This window comes from Choristoneura fumiferana, chromosome 2 (genome assembly GCF_025370935.1).
Source record: "Choristoneura fumiferana chromosome 2, NRCan_CFum_1, whole genome shotgun sequence".
NCBI classification, from domain to species: Eukaryota; Metazoa; Arthropoda; class Insecta; order Lepidoptera; family Tortricidae; genus Choristoneura; species Choristoneura fumiferana.
In genome coordinates, this window is record NC_133473.1 from 13369100 (window position 1) to 13396669 (window position 27570).

Genomic DNA, 27570 nt, shown 5'->3' on the forward strand with positions numbered 1-27570 from the left:
AAACAGCTTCCAAGACCAAGATCATTCCTGCAAGCAGCCATCTTGACGCTGCTGGACGCGGTGACTTGACGCTACTTTTTTGAGTCGCGGGAAATTCAAAATAGGGTCACGTGACCAGATTTATCGTTGGAAACGAGTGTTGAGGGACTGCATGTGGCCGCACCTTAGCGTAAGCGATCTCTGTCGGAACGTCGAAGCTTCAATTTGGCGCATATTTTTAAACGTCAACTCTATTTTAATATTTAATCATATCAGTCGTAATAACCTGTACACGCCCATACAAACTGGTGTCAAACTGACAAGAGTTTCTATGGGCGTGTACACGAAATATCAGGCACAGACTACTAAGAGATACTAACGTATATATCAGGTGGGTATTTCCATGTCGGTATTGTACGGCCGGTAAATAGTGTCACCCGTATTAAAAAATAAAATTGCTGGTCACATAATAATAAATGGAGCAGACCTATACCGATACATACCTACACTCGTCGAGTTTTCCCAAGACGACTTTTGTATAAAACTTTACGTTTTCCCTGTGGCGTGCATAGTTTTCCTGTGACTGGTCACAGGTTTTGCCGTGAAGGGCAAGGTGATCCATATTTTGAGGTTTACTTTCCATACAATCATCATACAATTTATAGATACTATGAAAGAATAGTACATAATTAATTAAGTAAATTAATAATAATTAATATGTAGTAATTAAACGAGAAAAATGTGTTGAACATTTATTGACCACGGCGTAATACCTAATCAAACAAAAAACGTGTCTCATTCATTATGTCATTTAAGACAAAAGGCCGTTAACGGTGAAGGCTGGTAGATGTGGGACGGTCCTCCTGAAATCATCGATATCGCAGCAGAAGCTGTATCCCAGATCGATTCTGTCAATATGCCAACTGACCCAGTTGAAGGCAGCGTTGTTACGGCAGCGGTCGGTGCAGAAGGTCAAATCGCGAACCTCTGCTTCAGTGTAGTATGGGTTGTTGATGCTCACGAAAGCTGTACCCAAGCGTCTCGATTCATCGTAGACGACCTGCAAAATAATGTAGAGTTCGCATTGAATGGTGACCGTGACTAATTAAATAGGTATGGTAATTGGGTATAACAAACTTTATATAACGTCGTGTAGACCCTGTTGCAACGAATTTCGGTCCATTAATGCACCCATTTAACGTGCCGTAATCGTAAGCTTTTGAGCACTTTTCCCCGTAATAAATTAGACATTAATTTTATGGTTTCACTATCTCATGTGTTAGGTATATAAAAACTGAGTAGGTAAATCCCCAAATTTGATTACTAAGACGTGAATAATCTACATATGGTTTGAATTATTCAAAAATATTTTTCCACTATCAAAATAGTTTATGTAGAAACCAGAGTCCTAGAACCGTTTAAGAGACCTGCAGAATACATAGTTTCGGGTGCAGATGAGTTTGGTGTACCTTATAATAGTAAAGTGGCACGGGCAATTGCGGGTTGTTGTTGGCGTCACGATGCAGGTAGATGTCGTGGAGAACATTGTTGCCATCACGCAGTTGGGTCACGCCGAATGTGCCGGTGTAGATTATCGTGTGGTAACCAGCAGCACCGATGCGTGCGCGCAGGTTCTATTAACAGGTGGATTAAAAAAAACATGTTTCTATTGTTTGTAAGTAGCTAAATACTTAGTCTAAGGACAGTGTAAAACTGGACAAGGTGGAAATTCTCCACTGACACCAAGTAATTTGGATTACTCGTAAGTTATCTTCGCATTGGAAGTAACTCCTACACAACAAACTAATCTGATAGGTACTCACAAACTATTCCTTGCTAAAATTGATCTTCAAAGGTGTAGTAGGTAATATCTTTTATCTACACCCATATAGTAAATCCTCAATTATGCGTTCAAAAACCATAGTAACCAGCATTACGACATTGGATTCTATTATGAACACGGCTGTATCGTAATGGTCATTACCATTGGGGGCGGGCAGCAGCACGTCATCGCGCGCGCAGCGGGCGCAGCTCGTGGGGCAGACATACTTACCTACCTAGTTCTCGTTAATGCAGGTCATTCTCAATGGTTCTTGAACGCATGATAGAGGATTTAATATATGGATATAGATAAAATATTGTATGCGACTGTACGTAATTAGGCCTTAAAACACTCATGTGACCCTATTATGAAACGAGGCGTAGCCCACACTCGTGTTTTAAGGACCTCTATTACGATACAGTTGCATAAAATACTATTGTTATTTTGTGATTAGTCAGGGAGTGAGCGAGTATAAAGTAGGAACCTGATACAGTCGGGTAAAAAGAGCATTATGCATTACGGAACTACCGTACGTTTTATTCTATTATCGTTTTTCATTGATGACGATTTAGGTACTTTAAGGACGTTTTTTTGCGAAAAATTTGCTTATCGGTCCTTTTCTTCTGGTGTAATTTTGATTCTGTGGACTTTATACCTGGAGAGAATGAGAGAGCTTGGGCCGTAGTTCCCACGCGGGCCCTATGCGGATTGGGAACTTCACACACTCCGTTAAATTGTTTCGCAGGTTTGTGCAGGCTTCCTTACGATGTTTTCCTTCACCGTAAAGCCCGTGGTAATTTGAAATGTAATTTCGCCCATAATTTCGAAAAAGTCAGAGGTGCGAGCCGGGGTTTGAACCCACGATCCTCTGCTTCAGAGGTGATAGGTCAAACTACTAGGCCACGACGGCTCGGCCTCTAGAGTCTTAAATGCTTTTAATTGGGTGGCTAAAGCTCGCTCGCAGATATCTATTCTTCATAGTTTCATAACTAAATAATTTTTTTGAGTCAATGAGGGCTATCGCGTATGAATTCGCCACTAGAGGCGCTAGTGTAGCGTGAGGTCTCCGAAATGTCAAATCTCATAGTTTTCGGGTGAGCTACGCGGGTTTATTTATAATTAGAATAATTTGTGAATATTTTGCAATATCTGAAATTAATTATGGAAACATGCGTTCTGGGGCAACGAATGTCTGTGTTTTGAGGCAGTTTTGACTTTCGGAAACCTTTGTCCTCCCTTTTTTCCGAACAAAACGGGGACCATGCAACACTGTGGCATGCTCGATATTTTTATGGTACGGTTTTAAGGTGTATTAAATATGATTTTAATCTAAACTTTGTTCTCACGCCCGTAATAACAGACTTTGAAAGCCATACTTAAAAACCTCACGCAACAGTGCGCCATCTAGTGAGACAAAAAACGATAGCCCTCATTGAACACGGGAGTAACCTGTTCCAGCCAGTTCCAGTTGCCACCGTTGAATGGCTGCCACTGCGGGGCGGCGTTGATGAACCAGAAAGTAGCGCGCTGTCCTGTGGCGAATACATAGTCGGACTTGGCAGCCAAGTGGCCACGCGCCAAGAATTGATGGCTTGTCACGTATTTATCGGCTTGCTCTTGGCCAACAATGTTCGCGATGGCGATTTTCTGTTGCACCTGAGTGTAGGCAGTGTTTACAGCCAGACCAGGGAACCAGCTACCAGCTGTAAAATAATAGACACAAATGTAAATTATATTCCTTCTTTCTCATAAAATACAATTACCTAGGTATACAGTTACATTTATTAGGTATATTCATGTTTATCAATTTATTTATTTTTAACCCCCGACGCAAAAGAGGGGTGTCATAAGTTTCACCGCTATGTGTGTCTGGCTGTCTGTCTATGGCACCGTAACTTAAACGGGCGAACCGATTTGAATGCGTTTTTTTTTGTTTCAAAGCAGGGTTTCTAGCGATGGTTCTTAGACATGTTTTATCAAAACCGGTTCACACACACAATTGAATTGCTTCGCAGGTTTGTGCAGGTTTCTTCACGATGTTTTCCCTCACCGTAAAGCTCGTGGTAAATCTCAAATGTAATTCCGCACATGAATTTCGAAAAACTAAGAGATGCGAACCAGGGTTTGAACCCACGATCCTCTGCTTCAGAGGCGATAGGTCAAACCACTAGGCCACCACGGCACATATTTATATTTACCTAACCAGCTGGGCCGGTCCACGCCAGTTTGATGGACGGCGTTGGCGGGAGTTTGTTCATACATCACGTACAACACCTCCAAGCGATTCTGGTCGAAACAGGACACGTACAGAGGATATAACCATCCGTCAACAATGAAACCCACTCTGAAAGAAAACAAAAAGTTCATTAAAAGAGGAGGTACCATTTTTCAACTCTCCCCATATCAAGCATTTTACGTCAAAAATATGACAGTAACGAGGAAATCTCATTTTGCGCTTTCACTTATAGGCGTATGGCGTATTTGTCGCGCGACTGTAGCGCTTCTAAGTCGCGCTGCAGTAGCGCGACTCGTAACCTATCCATTGCAGCGCGACAGCCGCGCGACAGAAGCGCGACTGCAGCGCTCCGAGCTAGCGGTGGCCGATACTGTGAAGCGCGGCTGCCGCTAGTAGGGTTGCTGAGGATTCCTCTTCCGCTTCCTCATAATGCGGAAGTTCCGCAATATTTTGAGTTCCTCAACTGTTACCGCACCCTAATAAATAAAAATAAATAAATCCTCTTACGCTATCGCTTCCTCAAAATTTGAGAGGAATTTAAGAGGAGGACCGATTTTGATGAAATTTTTTGTGTGTGTGTTCAAGGGGATTCGAGAATGGTTTAGATTCACAATTTGGTCCACTGGAAAATGTTCTTTTAATTATTTTTTTGTGTGTCAACGTCTGTCGAGTCCGCTAGTATTTAAATATTTCATATCATCCTCTTTCGCATCTGCTTCTTCATCCGCATTCTCTAAATTTGTGCTTGACATTCCTCTTCCTCATAATCACTTCCTCAACAACCCTAGTCGCTAGCGACGGTGTCGCGACTTATCCGCGTTACAGCTGCTGTAATGTGAAGGGATGCGCTGTGCAGCGCCTTAGTCGCGCGACAAAAACGCCTATATAATGTGAAAGCGCTCTTATAATTTGTATTCTTAAGCCGCACTTTCCCGACAGGCATTTTATTGCGTAAGTCCGCATAGCAGAAATAAACCAATGATTGTGTATTTAATGTAGGACCTTGTTCCGAAGCCTTTTACTCCGCAACTTCGGTTTGAGGTTGCGAATCTGCAAGGTTACTTTCAGTACAGTAACAGTTATCAGTGTTTTGAGCAGAGACTGGAATAGGTAATGCAATTTGTGGTCAATGACCTTAAACGCTATAATTAATATGGATATGCTCCTCGGGACTTGTGTAGTTGTCATAGAATAATATTGATTTAAATTTAGTTAAAGATAAAAAAGTTTAAATTTCCTAGTTATCCTAATAAAATAGTTCTCTTTTGGAATAAGGATGTTCTTAATTTCGTCTGTGTGTTTTTTTACACCTAAACAAAATGCACAATTTATCTCTTCCGATCCGATGAAAGGTATCACACTGTTCCAGTATATCGACTTTATTCTATTGATAACCGCATTCATACTTGTACTTGTATAATTTACACAGTTGCTTACTGGATAATCAGGTTGTTGTTGTAGCATCTGTTGTTAGTGCCAAGAGTATCATGGGTGGCGTGCGCGGAACAAGTCAGCCCACCGAACTCTCCATTGCCGTTCAACCACCCGGCGCCTGACACCAGGTTGTTGTTCACACAGGAAGCGGACTGCGGAGGATAGACTGAGTATAAGGCGCTAGGTCTGAAGGTACAGGTCATTGGTACACTGAACAGAATAAGTCAATAAATAAATAAATGTCATGGGACAATTGACACCACTTTAACCTAGTCCCAAATTAAGCAAAAGCTTGTAGGTAGGTACTATGTATACTAGGCAACGAATAAACATACTTAGATTAGATAAATGCATACTTTAAATACATTTAAACATCCAAGCACCGAAAAAAAACATTCGTATTATTCATACAAATATTTGCCCCGACCGAGGATCAAAGCCGAGACCTCAAGCTGAATTTAGTATTAAATACTCAACCCCTTGGGGCAGAAATTTCAAATCCAAAGATAGAGCCATTAAAAAAGTGTTTCCATTGAAATTGCCGCGGAATCAAAACCTGTAGGGTAGTTCCAGTTGTTCCAGCTGTCTTTAATATCGTTGCTTGAAGAATACTTTAAAATGTTTCATATTTCTCCACATAACATTTAGGTATCCCGTAAGATTTTATCCCGTCTACTAAATATTCACCGTTTTACCGTGAAAGATTTTACCTGCACGCATGCGAACGCGCACCCATTTTTAAACTTTCGTTTATAATATTAGTAGGGTTTATTCGCCCTGATACTTACTGCAGTTTGGACTCCAGACTGCGCAAGCTGCGGATGCTGGATCGTGCGACCTGAGCCGGTGCAGGCAATTGTGACCTGTTCGCCGGTGTTCAATCGGATCTGGCCCGAGTTTCCATCAGCGGCCATGTAGTGGCCACCTCGAAGATATACCGGTTGAGGTTGACCCAGATCACCGTTTACACTGATGGTACAGCCTGAAAAAGACGTGACAATCAATGCCTAAGTCGAATCTTTTGAAAGTCAAATGGTATCTGTTTTATAAGTAGTTTACCACTGCGAGCCTCGACTTTGCTTGTGACGTTGGAACCCCATTTCTGCTCCTCAACGGCTAACCAAGCGTCCAGGTAGTCATCCCAGTCCTCTTCGTTGAGGACGAACACTAGTTCTCCGGGATCTGGCATGTCAGCGGGCAAAGCCGCTGCCGCCGCCGCTAAGGCAGCAACCACCAAAACCAGACGCATCATCTTCTGACGGGCGTTTATGGCACTGTACTTAGAGGACTAAGTCAGCTTTATAACATATTACAAAGCATTTATATGTACGCCGTATCTTAAGTCAGAGAACGAATCAACGTTGAAATATTAATTGATAAAGGTTAATCAATCATAACTGAAAATATCTTGCTGATCGATAGTGTATTCGGGAAACGAAGTACCCGATCATGATAAATGCTAGCATTAGTAATCTGAATAGTTAGCTAATCACATAAAATTTGTATAATTTTCTCTCCATTAAACTGCATTGAATTTTCTGAACGCGTGATTTGACGATGAAATGGTGAATGGTGGGTGGTTGACGCGTGGGTGTGGCTCATTTCTTGCGTTGATTCAGATATGATTCGTATCTGACGCAATACCTTCCTAATAAGTAATTCTAATGTTCATAGGTATTACTCGTTACTATCTCATCCGGGTTTTTACAAAAAATGCAACTAGTGTGATGAAAACTTTGTTTTTCTGTGGCTGTACTTTGTTGTTAAAAAAAAATATCCGTCAAATAATAATTTGGAAATTTCAGTATCTGCCTGGAAAAGCTTCTTAAAATGTTCTCTATGACTGGTGTGCTCCCTGATTGATCAGCGTTACAAGAGCCTTGATGCATTGATATATGTATGCATTAATACTAGTAATACTTATTTGAAACTATCTATGCTTTCCTTTATCTTTAAATAATAAAATTACCACGTATTTTAATTGATCCCATGGTTCAAGTTGAATATTGTCTATTATCGAATATTGAATATTATTTACTAGTCAAAGTATATACGTGTTTATACATAACATAACATATCAAATATCATTAAATGAAACCAAAAACGATTGTTAAATCTGGTGTAATATTCAAATGGCAACCATATGAAAGCAGCTGCAGCAGCTTATTTTAATGAACGCTTAGGCCAAAAGGCCGTTCACGGCGAACGCGGGTAAATGTGGGATGGTCCTTCTGAAGTCGTTGACATCGCAACAGAAGCTGTACCCGATGTCGATACGATCAGGCTGCCATCCGAGCCAGTTGAAGGCAGCGTTGTTGCGGCAGCGGTCCGTACAGAAAGTCATTGCGCGAGCTTCTGCTAGCGTATAGTATGGGTTGTTGATGCTCACGAACGCTGTTCCCAGGCGTCTCGATTCATCGTAGACGACCTGCAAATATTCATTCCACGTCAATCGTGCCACGCAAAAGTTTCGAAATATCAACTGGAGTTGCCATGTTTAAATAGTAAGTAGCTTAAAACAAACCAAAACTAACTAGGTAAAACTCAAGCTCAAAATGTAATATTTTAAATTCGCAACTTTCACTCATTCACAACTAATATCATGACCTTTTATATTGCTAAAATTTAACATCAGTCTATTTGTAATTACAGCCACTGCGACGCAGTCGAAACGTCGATATAATCAATATTCCGGGTGATATTAGTCAAATTCGATTAGCCAATCACTTTCAACATGATCTTTACAAGAGTAGTCAAACTTTAATTAAACCATCTAGTAAGTAATACACTTTTTTTAGCTTGGTTGATGTGCTGCTTCAGAATTCGATTTTTGTAAAGATGGCATCACTTGACAATCGTGTTTACCTTGTAGAAGTAAAGCGGCACGGGCAATTGCGGGTTGTTGTTGGCGTCGCGATGCAGGAAGATGTCGCGGAGGACATTGTTGCCATCACGCAGCTGAGTCACGCCGAATGTGCCGGTGTAGATCATAGTGTGGTAGCCAGCGGCACCAATGCGTGCACGCAGGTTCTATTAAGTGATCAAGATAATGGTATAAGGTTTATGACCATAGTACACCAAATAGCACCATTGGACACGAAAATATGAAAATTGACATTACGGAGTAAGAGTTCCTGTTTTTACTGCTTTTTATGCACGTCGATCAAACTGATTTAGGTATTGACCCGTATCGTCAATATAATAAATGCCACCCAGACAATCATTTGTTTCCATTCTGTATATAGTCTAAAACCAAGATTTGAAATAAACCTGTTCAAGCCAGTTCCAGTTTCCAGCGTTAAATGGCTGCCATTGAGGTGCGGCGTTGATGAACCAGAATGTGGCGCGCTGTCCTGTGGCGAATACATAGTCGGACTTGGCAGCCAAGTGACCACGCGCCAAGAATTGATGGCTTGTTACGTATTTATCGGCTTGTGCTTGACCAACTGTGTTCGCGATGGCGATTTTCTGCTGCACTTGAGTGTAGGCATTATTAACAGCCAAACCAGGGAACCAGTTACCAGCTGCGAAACAATGCGTACATATTTAATTCTATTATATTATTAAAACTGTGAAATTTAACACACAAAAACAGCTCAGCGAATTTGATAAAATTTGGCACATAGATAGTTTAACCATAATTAAGACGTATAAATAGGGTAGGATACTTTTTATGTCAGTAAATTGCATAAGTAGTTCACGTGAGATTGTGATAACGAATTCTTCGCAGGCGAAGTCGTGGACAACAACTAGTATTAATAGGTAATTTTAATAGCCTGATTTTTAGTTTACAAAAATGAACAGCATCTTACCTAACCAGCTGGGCCGGTCTACGCCAGTTTGATGGACGGTGTTGGCGGGAGTTTGTTCATACATCACGTACAACACCTCCAAGCGATTTTGGTCGAAGCAGGAGACATACAGAGGATATAACCATCCGTTAACAATGAAACCCACTCTGAAAGAAAATAAGAAGTGGATGAAAGAGGAGCTAAAATTCTTCTTACTAAACTATTGTTATACTTACTAGATTTTTAGAAAATACTTAGACTATCAAGGTAACACTACTCTTCTAGAAATAATATTTTGGGGCAGTCAAACGTACCTACGTTGAAAAAGGTTAGTAGATATGTCACAAGTTTATTCTGAGCGTTAGTGTGAAAGTATACTCTTAAGGTTCGCCACTTTCTTTTGCTTAGAGATGCATAAATCTTACTAACTGTATAATCAGATTGTTGTTGAAGCATCTGTTGTTGGTGCCGAGAGCGTCGTGCAAGGAGTGGCCACTGCAAGTCAGTCCACCGAACGCTCCATTGCCATTTAACCAACCGGCGCCTGACACCAGGTTGTTGTTCACACAGGTAGCAGACTGTGGGTTAGAACATAAAATTTCCTATTTTTGTCATCTACCTGTTTAGTACAAAGTAATATTTATTTGGGTTCATATTAGGTACGTGGATGACTGCATCATCTGTGATCGGTGATTCGGTTGTCACGCGGGAATGCGGATGTCAAATAGAAATATTACTCGTACAATACAATACAATGACTCTTTATTGTACACTAGAAATAGTAAACGATAGGTACAGAAAACAGGTACATAGAGAGAAAATTACAAGGGAAGAAATAGGTGGCCTTATCGCTTAAGAGCGATCTCTTTCAGGCAACCTTTTTACAAGCTTTTATTTAGTTTTACCTGTCCCGTTGTCTGTCTGTCTGTCTTTCTGTAATCAAATCTTGCAAGTTGAATTCTACCAACTTCCAGTAGTTGGATTGACTTGAAATTTGGTATACTTATGTAAATTGCGTGACAATACAATAATCTAGTCGTGAAATCCTGATAGTCCGGCCAAGATCGTCTCCACAGGACGCGACTCTTCAACGGTTAATGGCATCGACTTGAAATTTGGTATGCAAATGTAGTTTGGGTGACAATACAAGTACAGTCAACAAAAAGTACAGTGAGCAAAAAAAGCTTGTATTAAAAATGAATTTTTTACCAAAAACTTTTTTGATATTAGTATGGACACTCAACTAATCCCTATTACATAAGTAGTTCAAAAAAATACTTCAAAGTGAAGTGTTAATAGACGACATTTAATAAACAGCGTTGATTATAAATACATAATTCATTAAACTTTATTGTTAAATCAATTCGGAAGACCTTTAATAATTCAATACTCAAAAATATAACGTAGTCCTTTTTAGACAATATGAAGCCCAGAATCTAGTGGCATATCCATAATGAACCGTCGCATAATGTAGGTAGACATTCACCACCGGTGGCGACCGACTCAGCAATTACTGCTCATATTGTGTCTGAAACTTACAGCAGTTTGTCTTCCTGATTGTGAAAGCTGTGGGTGCAGTATCGAGCGGCCGGAACCAGTGCAAGCAATGGTTACTTGTTCTCCGGTGTTTAGGCGGATTTGACCTGAGTTTCCATTGGCTTCCAAATAGCGGTTTCCTCGAAGATACACGGGCTGCGGCTGACCCAAATCACCATTCACTCTAATTGTGCAACCTAAAAAAGAATAAATTTTATTTTATGAAAGGATAAATAAAAGCCTTTAGAATTGGAAAATCTTTAGGAACCCTTTTTTTAAATGGCTTAACACTGATCGTCGGCGTTATTCTTGTTAACATACATGACAAACGAAGCAACTAATGGTCAGTCTACATTTCGGGTTGCTTTCGCTTTGTTGCCACACATGACACGTCGTGGCAAACGAGATACATACATGTGATGAGATTGATATAGTTTTAGCTATGCCTTATTTACACTCACATCGTAATAACAATGCATAAAATAGAACAAAGGCAGTGTGTATGAATGGCATTGGTAGACTTATTGATTTTATATGAGAAACTTCTCGTGACTTCCACATGACCATCTTCAAAGTTCCTAATTGTTGTAGCCGTGTTGATAATAAAATAGTATTTACCTACCACTACGTGTATCGACATTGCTAGTGACGTTGGAACTGCCCCATTTCTGCTCTTCGATTGCCAGCCAAGCATCCAGGTAGTCATCCCAGTCGTCTTCGTTGAGGACGAACACCAGCTCTCCAGGGTCGGGCATGTCGGCGGGCAGCGCCGCCACCGCCACCGCCACAGCAGCAACCACCAGAACCAAACGCATCATTTTCAGAAGCTTTTGATTACTACACCTAGGAACTATGTCAGCTAAATAAACTCATCACAAAGTATTTATATGATGTCCTATCTGAGTTAAGACAAAGTCAACGAATCAGCGCAGTCTGCACAAATCCGGACATTTTGAGCTGGCCCGCTGAAGGGTTCCGTACTTTTTTTTTAATAGCAAGCACGATAAAATATGAATGTTAGACTCAGATGGAGGCATTAGGTACATATATTATGTACGTCCAGTATAAATTAGTCAGTTCATCGATGATTGCACTTTGAGACAGTCATAATAAGTTTCTGTAGCGCACCTCCGTTTCTTTCTTTTCATGAGTAGTTGTATGATTGACGAGGATATCGACGACGAGTCAATGGAATCATTTACGGCCTTCTTAATTTTCTAAGTACTAATCTCTGGTTTAAGAGAGCTCAATAATATGTTACGATATCACTCGCTGCCTCACGGTGTGTCATCATATTGGCTCATTGGACATTATTTGCTACTGGATGTGGACAGTGATTACTTTAATTGAGCCCTGATATTTCGATTCAGTTGTCCCGTGAATATGGTGCATGCAACTTGTGTAGAAATATCGAGAGCTCATCAAAGACAATCACATACTACATCCTGTAGTTATAGTTAATACACTTGTCTACGTATAGTTAACCATACCTAAACTTTTAATTTATAATATTCTGTTATGTGTTCATGTTTCTGTTTCGTTTCATGCCATATTGAATAGCGTTAAACAGACAAACGAACAACTTAGAACTTAGTAACGAATTGATCATCACTTATTTAATGGTTGTCTAACTAACGAAAGCTATAAAGATGTTAACGAAGTTAAGAAGTTAAGACGTTGCCCAAAAAATGGTTGAAACCCTAAAAAATAATTGATAAAAGTTAATCGTACCCAAAAATATCTCTTTTGTATCATGCCTTGCTGAATGATAATGCGGGCCTAAAGTACCTGATCATGATAAAGATTTTGGATTAGTCAGCTTGATTTAGCTAATCGCTCAATTTTAATAAGTACCTACCTATGTACCAGTGGCCTTAATAGCTGGGTACATATTCTTGAAAAATTAAGTAATTAAACATGCTCATTGCTCATGAACTGCATAAAAACGACTTAGCCGCGTGATACTGGAATGGTACGTGTATGTGTGTGGGTGTGGCGTGCTGTTAAGATTGATGCAATTATGTATGTGTTATCTATCATTAATCTTTTCATTTTCTTCATACCTCGTACCATGTTAATCCGTTTGATCGTTGTAATCTGGCCCAATAAAATTTGGATAAAGCAAATGCAATTTGTGTGATTTTTGTTTTTATGTTGTTGCCTCTCTCTCGTTGATATATTAATTTAAATACAATCATAATTTTCCTTTTTAACAAAAGTGCTTTATTTATTTACAAACGATAGATACTAAAGACCGAAGAAACAAATGAAACAAGAAATTTAAAACTTTCACTGTCTTTTAATAGTTATACCAAGAGTTACAACTTAACAGAAACAATAGTTGCGCTGTCAATTAACGCTTAAGATAAAAGGCCGCTAACGGTGAAGGCAGGCAGATGAGGGAGGGTTCTTCTAAAGTCGTCAACTTCGCAGCAGAAGCTATATATATATATACCCTATGTCAATGCGATCAGATTACCACCTGAGCCAGTCGAAGTCAGGGTTGTTACGACAGCGGTCCGTGCAAAACGTCAAAGCGCGAACCTCCTCCTCCGTATACTAGGGGTTGTTGATACTCACAAAGGCAGTGCCCCAACGGCTTGCTTCATCGTACACGATCTGTTGATTTAATAAATGTGGAAGAGTATTTATTATAAATGTAGGTTGTATAGGAAGGGCAACTAAAGTAGCTCACAAGCAGAAAGTTGAAAGGCGTTTGAATTTATGTTCAAAAGATAAGGACACTGTGTTTTATTTTTCGTGAAATTACCTTGTAGAAATAAAGAGACACTGGCAATTGCTCATTGTTGTTGGCATCACGGTACAGGTACACATCATGAAGGACACATGATATTGGCATCGCGCAGTTGACTGACGCCAAATGTGCCAGTTCCAGACTTTGGTGTAGTAATTGGCGGCAGCAACGCGAGCTCGCATGTTCTGTGAAGTAAATATGTAAAATATGTAAACAAAAATAACACTATCTATCTGTAAGTGTAACAAACCACATATTGAAAAACTGATTGCGGTAACATGTAAATTTACCTGTTCGAGCAAATTCCAGTTGCCAGCAATGAATGGTTGCCACTGAGGAGTGCAGAAGGTAGCGCGCTGACCGGTGGCAAATACAAAGTCAGTCTTGGCCGCTAAATGACCACGAGCTCAGTACTGAAGATTGGTGACATATTTGTCCAACAAGGTTAGCAATAGTAATCTTCTGATTGACCTGAGTGTAGTGGCTGTTTATACCGCCGGCAACTCCCGGGAAATGACCACCAACTTTAATTGAAAAAGATTTTTTTTTGTACCTAATAATATTGTTGTCTTGTATTGTGATTGTGAATAAATGTATTTTCTTTCTTTCTTTAGTTATAATTTAATATTATGAAAAGTGTACGAAGTCAGAATTTGTACTTATAATTATCACATTCTTGCCTTAGCCAGGACGTGTAACACTGGTCTGATGAACAGCCTTAGGCTTAGCCTTACCAGACGAACAATACTTCCAAGCGGTTCTGATCGAAGCAGGACCAGAACAGAGGATAAAATGTGCCAGAGACATCGAAGCCTGATCTGAATTACAACAAGAATAAAAATGAATACTAGTTAAATCGGATAGTTAGTTAACATGCTTTAATTCATTAGTTGGTTGATATACAGGGTGGAAAGTTGAGATGGGGTATCAAGGGCAGCTACTAGATCCCTTGCTGCTACGCGAAAATGCTCTTAGGAGAGCTTTACTAACTTTTTTAGTGATGACAATAGACATTCACAGATTTTGGATAAAATTTACAGTCAGCGAGAAAAATCGACAGATTTGACTTTTTTTTTATGCCAATCGGTCCAATTTATATCAAGGATATAAACACTCTTCGAGTCGAGACCAACTAAGGTTAGAGTACTAGAACGCTCACAAATCAAAGAAAACTTTTTCCATACAGTTCGTAGGGTATTTACTAATTTGCAAAGTGAAACTTTCGCATGTTGTTTTTTTACGAATATGAATCTGAACATTTTAACTAAAGTTAGTGTCTTAACCCAGTATTGCTGCCCCATCTCAACTTTCCACCCTGTAGGTTTTTTTTTCATTTTTGGATCACTTGAGCGAAATAGAGGATTGAAATTTGGCAGATATCGTTGAGAGTCATTGAGGTGTAACAAGGGATTTTTTAGAATTCCCACTGGAAAGCGAATAAATTGCATTCATATTTCTGTTTCAAAGTGGCTCTGGCCTGAAACGCACTTGGGCGGTTTTTTTATTACTGTTGTATTGCCAATCGTTAATTTTATTACCTACGCGAACGCTGATCGTTGACACGATATACTCACTCGATCACAACGTTGTTACCATAGCATCTTTCATTGGTAGCGCGTGCTTCATACTGCGCATTGGAAGAGCACGTCAGTCCAAGAACCTCGCCGTTGCCGTTCAACCACCCAGCTCCGGAAACCAGATTGTCGTTCACAACTTTAGCAGTCTGTTGGATGATGTTTTTTTTACACTAAGTATCATCATCATCAACATCATCTCCTAGCCATACCTATTCGGCTACAGCGACTATTTCCTAACGCTGAGAGCGCCCCTGATGTGTGTGAGTATGTGGGGGCTGACGTAGCCGATTTTTACACTGAATGTGCGGCCACATTCTCAACAAGTCAGCAATTCTCCGATATACCGGATAGCTGTACCTTTCTTACAGGAAAAGCTTGGAGCGACCTGTTCAATTATTAGCATCCACGGATTGGAAATCGTTATTAATAAGTGATGTAATTTAGATTATTAGGTACTGTTTGCAAAAAACTGATTTAAAGTATTTCATGTGCGAGAACAGTCGCGATCGCAGCAGGCCCTTTACTACGGTCCAAAATTCGAAGTTCGTGTCTTGCCTTCCCGCTAAAACGAGAGTGAGAGAGACGGTACGATACGAACTTCGATTTTTGAATTTCGTAGTTGCCCCTCAGGAATTTTATGTAATTGGTTATTTGAATTTTGATAATAACACTGTTATTATATATATAGAGCTGTTGATATCCTGAAAGTAGTTTAAATCTTCTAAATGATCAGTGTGTGATCCCGTCATGTTTAGGTATTAAATTAATATGATAACGACTTTGCATCTCAGGTTTACTGGAAAGATTGATGTTGCTCACTTGCATTTTGTAAATGATCAATGGGTAAGCAAATAAATAAATAAATAATAAATAAATATCACGGGACAATTCACACCAATTGACCTAGTCCCAAAGTAAGCTTAGCAAAGCTTGTGTTATGGGTACTAAGCAACGTATAAATATAATTATATAGATAGATACATACTTAAATACATATTAAACACCCAAGACCCGAGAACAAACATTCGTATTTTTCATACAAATATCTGCCCCGACGCGGGAATCGAACCCGGGACCTCAAGCTTCGTAGTCAGGTTCTCTAACCACTAGGCCATCTGGTCGTCAAAAATAAATAATAGATAACAACAGGTAATTCAAACACAAACATCTGCAACAGAAATGTGGCTAAAATTTGACCATTGTTACGAGCGTTTTGACTTGTAACGTTGGCGCTGCTAAATCCCTGTTGCTCAATAGCAAGCCAAGCATCAAGATAGTCGTCCCAGTCATCCTCATTGAGTACCAGGGCCAGGTCACCCGGCTCAGGAAGTTGGGCCGGCAGAGCCACCGCAGCCGCTGCCAAAGCTCCGAGCACTAACACTAAACGCGACATATCCAGATTAGGTATTAATATTCTACGAAGCTGAAAGGGCTACCCTACGCTACGGGGCTATAAGCCTCTGTAGTGTAGGGGACTATGTCAGTATATTCAATCGTTACTCATAGTTTATATAGAAGCCGTTCATATCTTAATTAACCTCAGAAATCAGCGTAAAAAATGTATTTGATAATGGTAATCATAATGTCTTTCAGATATATCTCGTTGATTGATTCATGAGGGCATACGTGCGAGCCAATATTTGAATTAGAATTTGTGATTTTGCTAATCACTATTCGTAAACATTTTAGGGAAACTTCGAGTGGTATGAAAGAGATTGGGCGCGTGATAGTGGAATGTTGAGCGGGTGTGCCTTTCTGTGGCCGATTATTCAACTTTTCGCCGTAAACTCACTATCAGCATAAATCTCGATAAGACAATCATTGTAATCTAAATAACAAAATCAAGTTTCTGCTTTACTGCGTCGGCTTTTCGAATTCCCAACCCGCCTTTTATACTCAAAGATTTGTCAGGAATTGGAATGATTTGATCATTTTCGATAATATCTAATAAGTCAAAGCGCTTAAAAGTATCAAATGCGACTCTACTATCACATAGTATCAAATGTTAGAGAGCATTGTCCCATCCCATCTGATGATACTGGTGCTGACTGACACTTACGTAAAAGTACGTACCTACTGAACCAAAGTAAAATCAGACATGCGACTTGTCTTTAATGTTTGTGTCGTGCCGTCCCTCTGACACTTATACTATTTAATACGAGAGCGAGAGGGACGGTACGATACGCCGATACCTTGGCGGTTGGCGCGACAGTGTGGCAGGCACAATACTAAAGACCTGTTTCACCCTGTAAAGCTGCATTTCCACAAATAATGTGCGAGGAGGTGTGTCGCGAGGAATGTGTTTTTCATTAACCAATTATAGAAACGCTTCATTTACCTCCCCTCGCTCCACTCAGCTGTTTCCACCAGAGATGTGCAGTGCGAGGCGAGGTAAATGAAGCGTTTCTATTGGTTACTGAAAATCACATTTCTCGCAACACATCCTCACACATTATTGGTGGAAACGCAGCTTTAATTTCTGTTATTTTATGTGAGAGAAAAGATATTCTGTGATGCCCGTGTCTGTTTAAAAGAGCCTTTAAACCTGCTGAGCTGGCAACGTCGCATTTTTGTTAGTTTTTCTAAATTATTCCATAAAAATTGAATGAAAAATAATAATGTCGTCTGATAGAACACTTCTTTAATATATAAGTTAATGTGTCTACTCCAATAATTATTCGTTATAAACTTTTATTTTCTGTAAAAACCGGTCATAAACATTAATTCGTTCGGGTAGCCACTACACTTGATTGAGTTTAGTTTGCACTTGAATCTTATGAAATTACTTAGGAAGGAGGTGCAAACTTATTTTCAACGACTTCGAGTACCCCGCTAAACTAACAGATGGCGCTGAAATTATTACGTTGCTAGATACGTTGTGACATGTGACATGAATACGTCACTGAAAAAGGATTTTGCCAAATTAACTCTAAGTTTAGAAGAGGGGGTACATATATCAACAAATTTAATCGAATAATTGATTTCATAATACATCAAAATTAAACGACAATAAATTAACTGCCACACATTTTGTAAAAATTTGGAATTGAAATGAAAAATACAAAAAGATTCCAAAAAAACCATCTTAATTTGATTGCTTAATAATGTCATCTCTTGTCCGGGTGAGCGGTTAGTTCCAATGGGGTGCTGAAATTTTCTCGATGAGGGCTACAGCATAGATGTCGCTAGTGTCGCTGCTTAAGTGACTAAATAAGAAAACAAACAAGCTGAGATATGTGGTGCATAGGAGAAATTCATGTCTGTATCACTGTCCAGTGGTGGTGTAGTGGTATAGCACGTGGCACGGAATGCCGAGGACCTGGGTTCGATTCCCAGCGTTGGTCTTATTTTTCTGGTTTTTCTATGCATCTATATTTCGGTTTGTATTTTCGCTATGAGTTCTGAAAAAACCATGGTTTCATAAAAAATCGTGAGTTGGGAAATGTATCAGTCTGGCAAATGAAGCATTTGGGAATAATATTTGTGCAAACAGGCATATTCCTGGATCCAAAATTATGGACGTTCCATACATTCTTCTACCCTCTTTAAATTCTCATAGAGAACAAACTTCTTCACTCTTGATTAAAAAAATGTATCGTGTGTTTATCAGCATTAAAAACCTTGTAAACACATAATGATTGGTACTAATCGAGCTTAAAAATCGATTTATTCAGAGATAGCAAATGTTAGCAACTAAGTATGTAGTATTGTACGTATCTAATAAATAAGTTACTCAGATACAAAAAGCCCTAAAGGCGAGCCTAGCCGTCATTTCCCGCCATGGTACATAAATTTAAAACTTTGCCCGAATTGCGTATCTTCTACACGACGATTTTTAGTGTGATCACTTGAAAATTGAAATATTAGTAACCAGCCAAAATATTAGTAACTAGCCAAAATTGAATTTAACAGGTACTTACGTCCACTTGCAGGCTTTTGAATCTAAGTTTAAAGTCTTAAGTCCTGTCAGATCCATACAATAACTGTCAGTTTAAGCCTTAAATCGAGACTTAAAAAAGCCTACAAGACGTCTAATGCAATTACCTCACTGTTTAATTAATGACAATTAATCATCATCTTCATCATCATCTTAGCCTAAGTACGTCCCACTGCTGGGCACAGGCCTCCTCTCAGAATTAGAGGGCCTGGGCCGTAGTTCCCACGTGGGCCCAGTGCGGATTGGGAACTTCACACACACCATTGAATTGCTTCGCAGGTTTGTGCAGGTTTCCTCACGATGTTTACAATACACAATTAGCCATGTATCTAGTGATTATTGGTTTTGTCTAAACCAATAATCACTAGATACATGGTCAGCCGTGGTGAGAGAGAAATTTATTTACACGTATTCGATACACACAATTAAAAATACATTAGATGGAAAGAATTAAAAAAAAACATCGAATAGTATAAAGATAGTGGGCCCCACTCAGCATAATATTACGGCAAGCCGCAACGCTCTTTTTCAGTGGGACCCATTTAAAAACTAAAACATATAAAAACATACAAACACTAAATATGACGACAGTGAACGCCAGCGGAAAATAAGTTCGCAAAGAAACTTTCAATCCGGAAGCATAGGTATATATATGGCAACACTCTTCGATCAACGATCAATGTATCGTCACTGATCGACTGTTGCCTTCGTTACAATGTATCGTTGATCGAAGGCAACAGTCGATCAGTTTAACCATTTTCGAAACAGTTCAAAGTCAAAGTCAAAATATCTTTATTCAATTTAGGCTATAATAAGCACTTATGAATGCCAAAAAAAATCTACCATCGGTTCGGAAAAACCTCTGTTGAAGAGAATCCGGCAAGAAACTCAACGAGTTAAACCGTTAAACCTCAACAAGTCTGGCCAGGATTGTAGTATAATAATTATATTATGTTATATTTAGGATTTCAAGTTGTTGTAAAATATAAATTACTATAAGTAAAACGTCTCTTTCATTTCTTTATTGTTCACATATATTTCCAATTTATTGCAATACAATATAATACAGTAAAATATTTATTTGTCAGAAAATGTAGGCATATGTTAATAAATGTATTTCTTCAATCATGCTCGGACAGTATGCAATGGAAGTGGCATATGTTGTAAATATGCAATGGCTTCGAAACGACCATCGAATCAGTATTATTTTTATTTTATTTTCTGTAATTTTCGTCTAATATTTCACATTGCAATGCAATGTACCTACCTGTGTATTCATAATAATTACATATTGTACCACGAAAGAACTTATCTTCATTCAAAATGTCTCATCGTAGTCATGTTTCTCAATTTTATAGAACGAAAATAAATATTTTCAATGCGGCCCAGTATTATATTGGTTGGTACATACACTGGTTGATAGAAACTGTGAAATAATAGGTACTTAAATGCCCTCGTGCAAGTCAATATTCACGGGGAAAATGCTGAAAATCTAAATTTAAAACTATACCTAAATTATTCAGATATCAAATTGCGAAAAATAAACTCAACTTATTCCTATTTTTTTAAACTATATATGTATATTAAGTATATAACAAATTAAAAGTATATCAACATTTACGTACGCAAAGGTTTATGCATTCTGTACCTATGTTCAATATAAAATTTACAATAAAATTTACATTGAAGGAATTAAATAAAGCAATATGCTTACAGAGATTAAAGCATAACTTAACCGTAGGTTTGCACCACTAGAGAAAAGTCCGGTCACATTAAACTCAGGAAGATGAGGAACTGTTCTTCTGAAGTCACCAACTTCGCAACAGAAGCTATAACCAGTTTCAATGTCATCAGGTTTCCACCTCATCCAGTTGAAGTCAGGGTTGTTGCGACAGCGGTCCGTGCAGAAAGTTAAGGCTCGAACTTCCTCCGCCGTGTAGTACGGGTTGTTGATGCTAACGAAAGCTGTGCCTAGGCCTCTTGATTCATCGTAGACGACCTGCAACGATAACAGTTTCTAATGATTGACTGTTAATTACGGTAGATTATTTGTTACGGGATGTAATCCGTGGTTAGCTTTAATGAGTTCCAGATTTACATGCGTCGTGATTACGGGTAGATTGAAAATTTTGCGGACGTTAACCCTTCAAATGATACTGAAAGTGCACGTAGCATACACGTCAGAATGAGGGTAGACCGCCGAGCATAATTTACACAACATTAACATCCATCCGCAAAATTTTCAGTTTAACCGTGATCATGGTGCATGCAACTGAGTCGAAATACCTGGAACTAGAGTAATAAATAATCACGATCTACAATACATCCCGTACCTATTAAACATTATAGACCCGCAACGAGTCCGAGATTAGGAAAGTTAAGAACGATATTATTCTTCCTTTAAGTGCCAGGGAACCTAAAGATTCATCATCATCATCATCCCCGTCCGTGTTGGTCCAGGATTTTCCGTATGTCGGCTGGCTACTGTTGCCAGCTTAATTGTAGGCTTAATAAGTTTTACTAATACTATTTCAAAAAATACTGTATCACTAAATAAACTATTATTAATAATATTTACTCACCTTATAGTAGTAAAGCGGCACTGGTAGTTGTGGGTTGTTGTTGGTATCACGGTACAGGTAAATGTCTTGGAGGACACCATTGGCATCGCGCAGCTGACTGACGCCAAACGTCCCGGTGAAGACTTTTGTAGCGTGACCAGTGGAACCAATGATGCCGCGTAAATCCTAATAATCAGTTAAGTTTAATTAATAAAAGCTCTCTGCTGAATGTGTCTGGATATTTCGTCTATAACTGTTACAAGGTAAACAAGATGATTCTCTTAAGACTATAAGTATGCAATTGTAGTCAATATAATACGAGTATGTGTAAATTCACTTCAATTCACATGGAATACCGCAACAGGACAGGTTCAAGCTAAATTTGCTATTTTATCACAAGTATCTACATCTCATAGGCTTATCTGTTTTAAATTTGGCTGTTTTTGTTTTGTTTATAGGCACTTTTATACTTTTTATATGCAAATCATCTCAATAGAGACTTAGCACACTTTTTATAGCATTTTTTGTTGAGAATTGTTATTGTTAAACAAATTTATTATTATTATTATTATAGGAAACATCTAGTACAGCTCGTGGGTTTTTAACCTGTTCAAGCCAGTTCCAGTTGCCAGCGTTGAATGGTTGCCACTGAGGAGCGCAATTGATGAAGAAGAAGGTAGCACGCTGGCCGGTGGCAAACACAAAGTCTGTCATGGCTGCCAAGTGACCGCGTGACAGGAACTGAGTGCTGGTAATATATCTGTCCGCCTGCGCTTGTCCAATAATGTTCGCAATAGTTATCTTCTGGTTGACCTGAGTGTAGCGGCTGTTAACACCCCCGGTAACCCCCGGGAAAAAGCTGCCAGCTGGAAATGAATAATCCAAATATGACGCTATTGTTTTAAGGTTAAATCGTTCGCTAAGGAAATTTGTTTCAAAGTCAAAGTCAAAATATCTTTATTTAATTTAGGCTATAACAAGCACTTATGAATGTCAAAAAAAAACTACCACCGGTTCGGAAAAACCTCTGCTGAGAAGAATACGGCAAGAAACTCAACGAGGTATGTTTTTTTTTTAACAGATTTACAATATTATTAAATGATATGTATACATCACAAGTATTTAACACAACTTTATTTTTAACACAGTAGGTTCGCTATTTGAAGGAATCGCTAATGCGGATCGGAATTATTTCCAAATATCCCTGTCCATGATATAATCATTAACTTTATAATACGCCTTTGATATTAATGTCTTCTTGACAATAGATCTGAATTTTGTATCCGTTTCATTTATAATATTTTTTGGAATTTTATTATAAAAACGTATGCAATTTCCCAGAAAAGACTTTTTGGTTTTAGCCAGTCTGTAAGATGGAACTTTAAGCTTCCCTGTGTTTCTAGTAGCCTTTGGCTTATCGACCTTGGTCGGTGGTTGGTTTGGTTTAATTTAAGTATGCACCAACTTTCCTCTTTTCGTCCTTTATACGTTTCATTTGCTGAGCCCCACATATTATGTATCTCATGTTTCCTCGAACAAAGCGGATATGCAAGGCGTATTAGCTACACCATAAAAAAAAATAGCTAAGTGTATTTTTCCACCAGCGAAAATCAAATAGTAAATTGGTGGCTTTAATATTCTTATTCTAAGTTCTAACTATGTCTTACCTGACCAGTCCGGTCGAGTAACTCCAGTCTGGTGAACGGCGCTAGGAGGTCGCTGCTCATAGGTCACGTAGAGCACTTCCAGACGGTTCTGGTCGAAGCAGGACCAGTACAGCGGATAAAACACGCCGGCGACGTCGAAACCCACTCTAGAATTTTAAATAGAAAAGCTTTTTAACCTGAAACAAAGTGTTCGACAATGTCAACTTAATATAATAGTCGCATAAAAGTTAATTTATTTAAAAAACAGTCCTATACTTAACAAACTTACCTACATAAAATAAAAAACTTACATAAAATAAAAATAGAACCTAAAACTAAAACAAATTACATTGAGAGTACCACTTAGGAAAGGTCCCCGAAGATGCTGGCGGCGTTTCCTCTTTGAATAGCTGGGCTAATTCTTTGTCCGAGGAAGCTGCCAGCTCTTCGGTCACCTGTGACGTCTACTAATCTTTTCGAAATTTATTTAGTCGCATTATTTCAAGATCTTAATGTTACCGTGTTCTTTATTTTTCTGCAACCGATGTGCAAAGCCGACTCTTACTTGAGTATTTCGGCGTTAGACATTTGGCGACTACTTCCTAATCTAAAGATTGTTGATATTGTTTAGCATTTATAAATAAATAATAAATTCTTGATGTAATTAAGTAATCCATTTATTGATTCAGGCGTTACTTTGCAGAGGACGACCACACGTTAATGACAGCTCCCTCTTGTGCGACATATACAAATATGTTTTCATGCAGATCCGCCCTTCTCCAATCTCACATAAAACAAAATACTTATATCACTTAGACCCCACTACTACCAATGCCCCACCAGGTGTTCACACGCTTTAAACTTTATACGAGTTCATTCTCAAAACTCATAACCGTTCCTAAAACGGTTGATGTAGTACGTCATACGCAATATAATAACCTTGTGTGGTGTTTGTGCATTATACAATCCGTGAACTCTAAGAAAAACCTTTAGGTTTCGGGGGAAATCGGAAGGATTCGTGTAGTAGAAAATGACAATTGTCTTTTTTACTTAGTAGCAATCCATCACGCGCAGAGTGCACTCGTTGTGTTTTCATTGATTTATGTAGAGCAGTTAACACCACCGCTTACTATTTATTTAGTTTGTTATATTTCGTAATTTGATTTCCATGGGGACTCAACTTAAACAGGGTATTTCTGTAAATAGCCAATCACGGGAAATTCTTTACAATGTATATAAATATTTTGTAAAGAAGCTGAAAGTTTCAAGAAAAGTGTTGATCGTAAATATTTGAATAAGGTTCAAGACCGAGTTATAGAAGCAACGGGGATTTCAAAAAGTACATAAAAAAATATTAAACGAAAGCGGACCAAAAAAAATCATTTGACATACCCATGAGAACTAGATACAGTATAACAACAGCTCTATATACTTCCAAATAAAAGTAGTGTGTTAAGGCGGGGTGTTCTCTTAAAATAACGATGGAAGAATCCGAAAATGTTGGTTTTGTTTTATTTGTGTCATGACAAAAAGTCATATTGTGTTAAAATTAGAAAAAGATAAAGAAGCGTAACATTATTACAGTAAGGTTTATTCTGTACTGATGGTTATTCTTTACATAACTTTTTACGGTAACTTTGAAAAGTTTTGCAAGTTGATAACAGAACAGAACCGCATATCACGATCACGTGTCATCGTCTATACCCGAAGCATGCTTCTAAAATCCGAAGGTTTTTTTAAGCACTCACGGAGTGTACTTACTCAATGACTAAGTTGTCGTTATAACATCTCTCGTTGGTAGCGCGAGCCTCGTAGTAAGCGCTGGATGAGCATGTCAGTGCAGCAAACTCGCCGTTTCCGTTCATCCAGCCTGCTCCGGAAATTAGGGTGTCGCTTACGCAGGTAGCGGTCTGAAAATGCAGAGTATTTACATGAGTTCGTTAATACTAGTACGGTAGGTATATTTATTTTCATAATATCATCATCAGCTAGAAGACATCCAATGTTGAACAAAGGCCTCACAATGAACAACAAATCACCACTTGTATCTACTGGTAGCTTGTAATTTTTGCGATGTTGTTGGTGTACTTAGTGGAAGCCCTTCACCTTCTGGTTCGTGGTCGCCACTCGAGAACCTTTCTCACACAAGGGCTTTTCATTCTTAGAGTTATTTGGCCCGCCCATTGCCAGTTTCACGAAAATTCCATTGTAACTTAAACAAAACCTACGATTCTGATTGAGAGAGCATAGGTCAAACCATTAAGTTACCATGACTTGTATTAAAAAACAGTATTTACTTACTTACTTACTACCAGGGCGCAGTGACCCAAAGTGGGTCTTGGCCTCCAACACCAAATTACGCTACGCTTTGCGATCTTGAGCCAGCTCTTGCCAGCCTTCGACCCCGACGTCCAAAAGGTCTTTCAGGACCTCGTCCCTCCAGCGGTAGGTACCTGGGACGACCAACCGGCCTACGTCCATTCGGTCGTCCCAAGTACGTTCTCTTCACGGCTCGATCTTAACGTGCTCCCAACCTTAACGTGCCCGAGCCACCGGAGTCTTAATCATCATCCCAGCCTATATATGTCCCACTGCAGGGCACAGCCCTCCTCTCAGAAGGAGTCTTAATAAAGCTTAATATTTTTTTAGTAAAAATGTATTCCTATTGAAGTGTGGAACTCTAAAAGTAGTACTTGTTATACTAACAGCAGTCTGAAATCCTGATAGCATGAGGTTGGGGTGTTGGATTATCCGTCCAGTACCGGGGCAGCCGATGAGGACCTCTTCGCCGGTGTTGAGGTGAATGACCCCAGTGGTGCCACTGGCTTGTAGATAGTTGTTGGCGTGTATATACACAGGCTGCGGAGTGCCTAGGTCACCATTCACCCTGATAGAACATCCTTTAAAAATAATGATATTTCCTTAATTATACACGCTGACTGAAAAGTGCTTATCTACATACCATACGTAAATACCGCGTATCTGCACTATGTGCAGTTTTACAGAGGATGATTTTAAATTGAATTTGGTTTATTTCTAAGAATGTGGAGTTAAAATGGGAAATTAGCTAACTAAATAGAAATAGAAAACGTTTATTCGCATTTCGCAAATTACATAAGTACACAAAATAAAACAAGTATAAAGTAAATATTAATGACAGTATTTGCGAAATCGCGAAACGGTCTCAGCTCAGCATAGTGCTAACTATGTCACATACGCAGAATTAGTCAATGCTAGTTGTGCGGATTTACATATTAAATTTGCAATTTGTTATTTTTATCAGCCATTTAAACATTTATCTCTGCCAGACACATCTAGTAGTCTTTATCCAATTCTTTAACGTCAATATATTAGTGATTTATATGTGCTGTACCTACCTACGCCAGGGAGTGTTTAAGTGTTTTAAAAAAACTCTTTGAATTGCGATTTTACTCTACTACTAACTAACTTTATTTGATTAAAATGACACAAGATTGAACCAATTTTTTTTATGAAGATTAAATTGTACGTCTGACAAAGGTAAATGTTTAAGTGCCTGATAAAAAGAACAAGTCGCCGGGGATAGTGTAAAATAAATCACTGATGTATATAGATTTTAATATTTTTACAGGACTTGAAGTTTCAAGCACCGGCTTCAGTTGAAGCACCTTACCATTATTACGCCTAGCTGTACTACTATGAACATTGATGCTGCTTAGCTTCCGCTCTTCATCGGCAAGCCATTTATCCAGATAGTCACTCCAGTCGTCTTCATTGAGCACCAACGCCAAATCGCCAGGGTCAGGTTGCTTAGCTTGTATCGCCGCTACTGCAGATAACGCCGAGAACACAAACACTAGACGCAACATTGTAATGCCTAATCAATCTGCCCCAAAGGCTTTATACCTACAAAGAACTATACAAGCTTATTAATACCAGAGACACTTAGCTTACTAAACAGTAAGTGGGACTAGATAGTAAATATTTGTCTGAAAACTATTATTAGAAACTGCGTATGGCTGTTGCAGATTATCCAATATACTGACACAAATTCACTATCATATCTGCTCTGATAACGCCATCATGTCGGTAGCTTTGATTAGATAGATACCTTTGGCTGGGACTCCCCTATCATAGAGTTTTTAGCGATTTGATGTTCGAAGAAACATCGTATACTGAGACAAAAAGAAAATAAGGGCCACTGGAGTTTCATCGATAAATGAAATTGAAAATATAGGCTACCTTGGTTGCAGCCCCCCAAATAAAATCCTCGACCTTAATGTGCTTGTCATGAAGCCCAAGGTCGGTAAATGAGTT

The 27570-nt window shown here is 38.9% G+C and overlaps 1 protein-coding gene across 1 annotated transcript; it reads right to left on the minus strand.

The window, feature by feature from the left end:
• Positions 1 to 790: 790 nt before the first annotated feature.
• On the minus strand, positions 791 to 27304 carry LOC141445475 (uncharacterized). The gene is made up of 22 exons (XM_074111317.1): positions 26927 to 27304; positions 25981 to 26174; positions 25036 to 25184; positions 23296 to 23441; positions 22235 to 22494; positions 21650 to 21814; positions 20750 to 21066; positions 16337 to 16545; positions 11421 to 11657; positions 10802 to 10995; positions 9692 to 9840; positions 9284 to 9429; positions 8742 to 8995; positions 8337 to 8501; positions 7657 to 7899; positions 6531 to 6759; positions 6260 to 6453; positions 5475 to 5623; positions 4000 to 4145; positions 3251 to 3504; positions 1449 to 1613; positions 791 to 1039 (listed from the first exon to the last, which is right to left on the minus strand). Exons 1-22 carry the CDS (start codon positions 27120 to 27122, stop codon positions 791 to 793), a joined length of 4410 nt encoding a protein of 1469 aa, XP_073967418.1. The 5' UTR covers positions 27123 to 27304.
• Between the last annotated feature and the right edge of the window lie 266 nt (positions 27305 to 27570).

Coding starts and splice junctions, on each gene's coding strand:
- LOC141445475 (XM_074111317.1), bottom strand. CDS start 27,122: ATGTTGCGTCTAGTGTTTGTGTTCTCGGCGTTATCTGCAGTAGCGGCG. Junction 21,067..21,649: donor TGCCGCTTTACTACTATAAG/GTGAGTAAATAT, acceptor TTATCGTTGCAG/GTCGTCTACGATGAATCAAG. Junction 9,841..10,801: donor AATCAGGAAGACAAACTGCT/GTAAGTTTCAGA, acceptor TCTAACCCACAG/TCTGCTACCTGTGTGAACAA.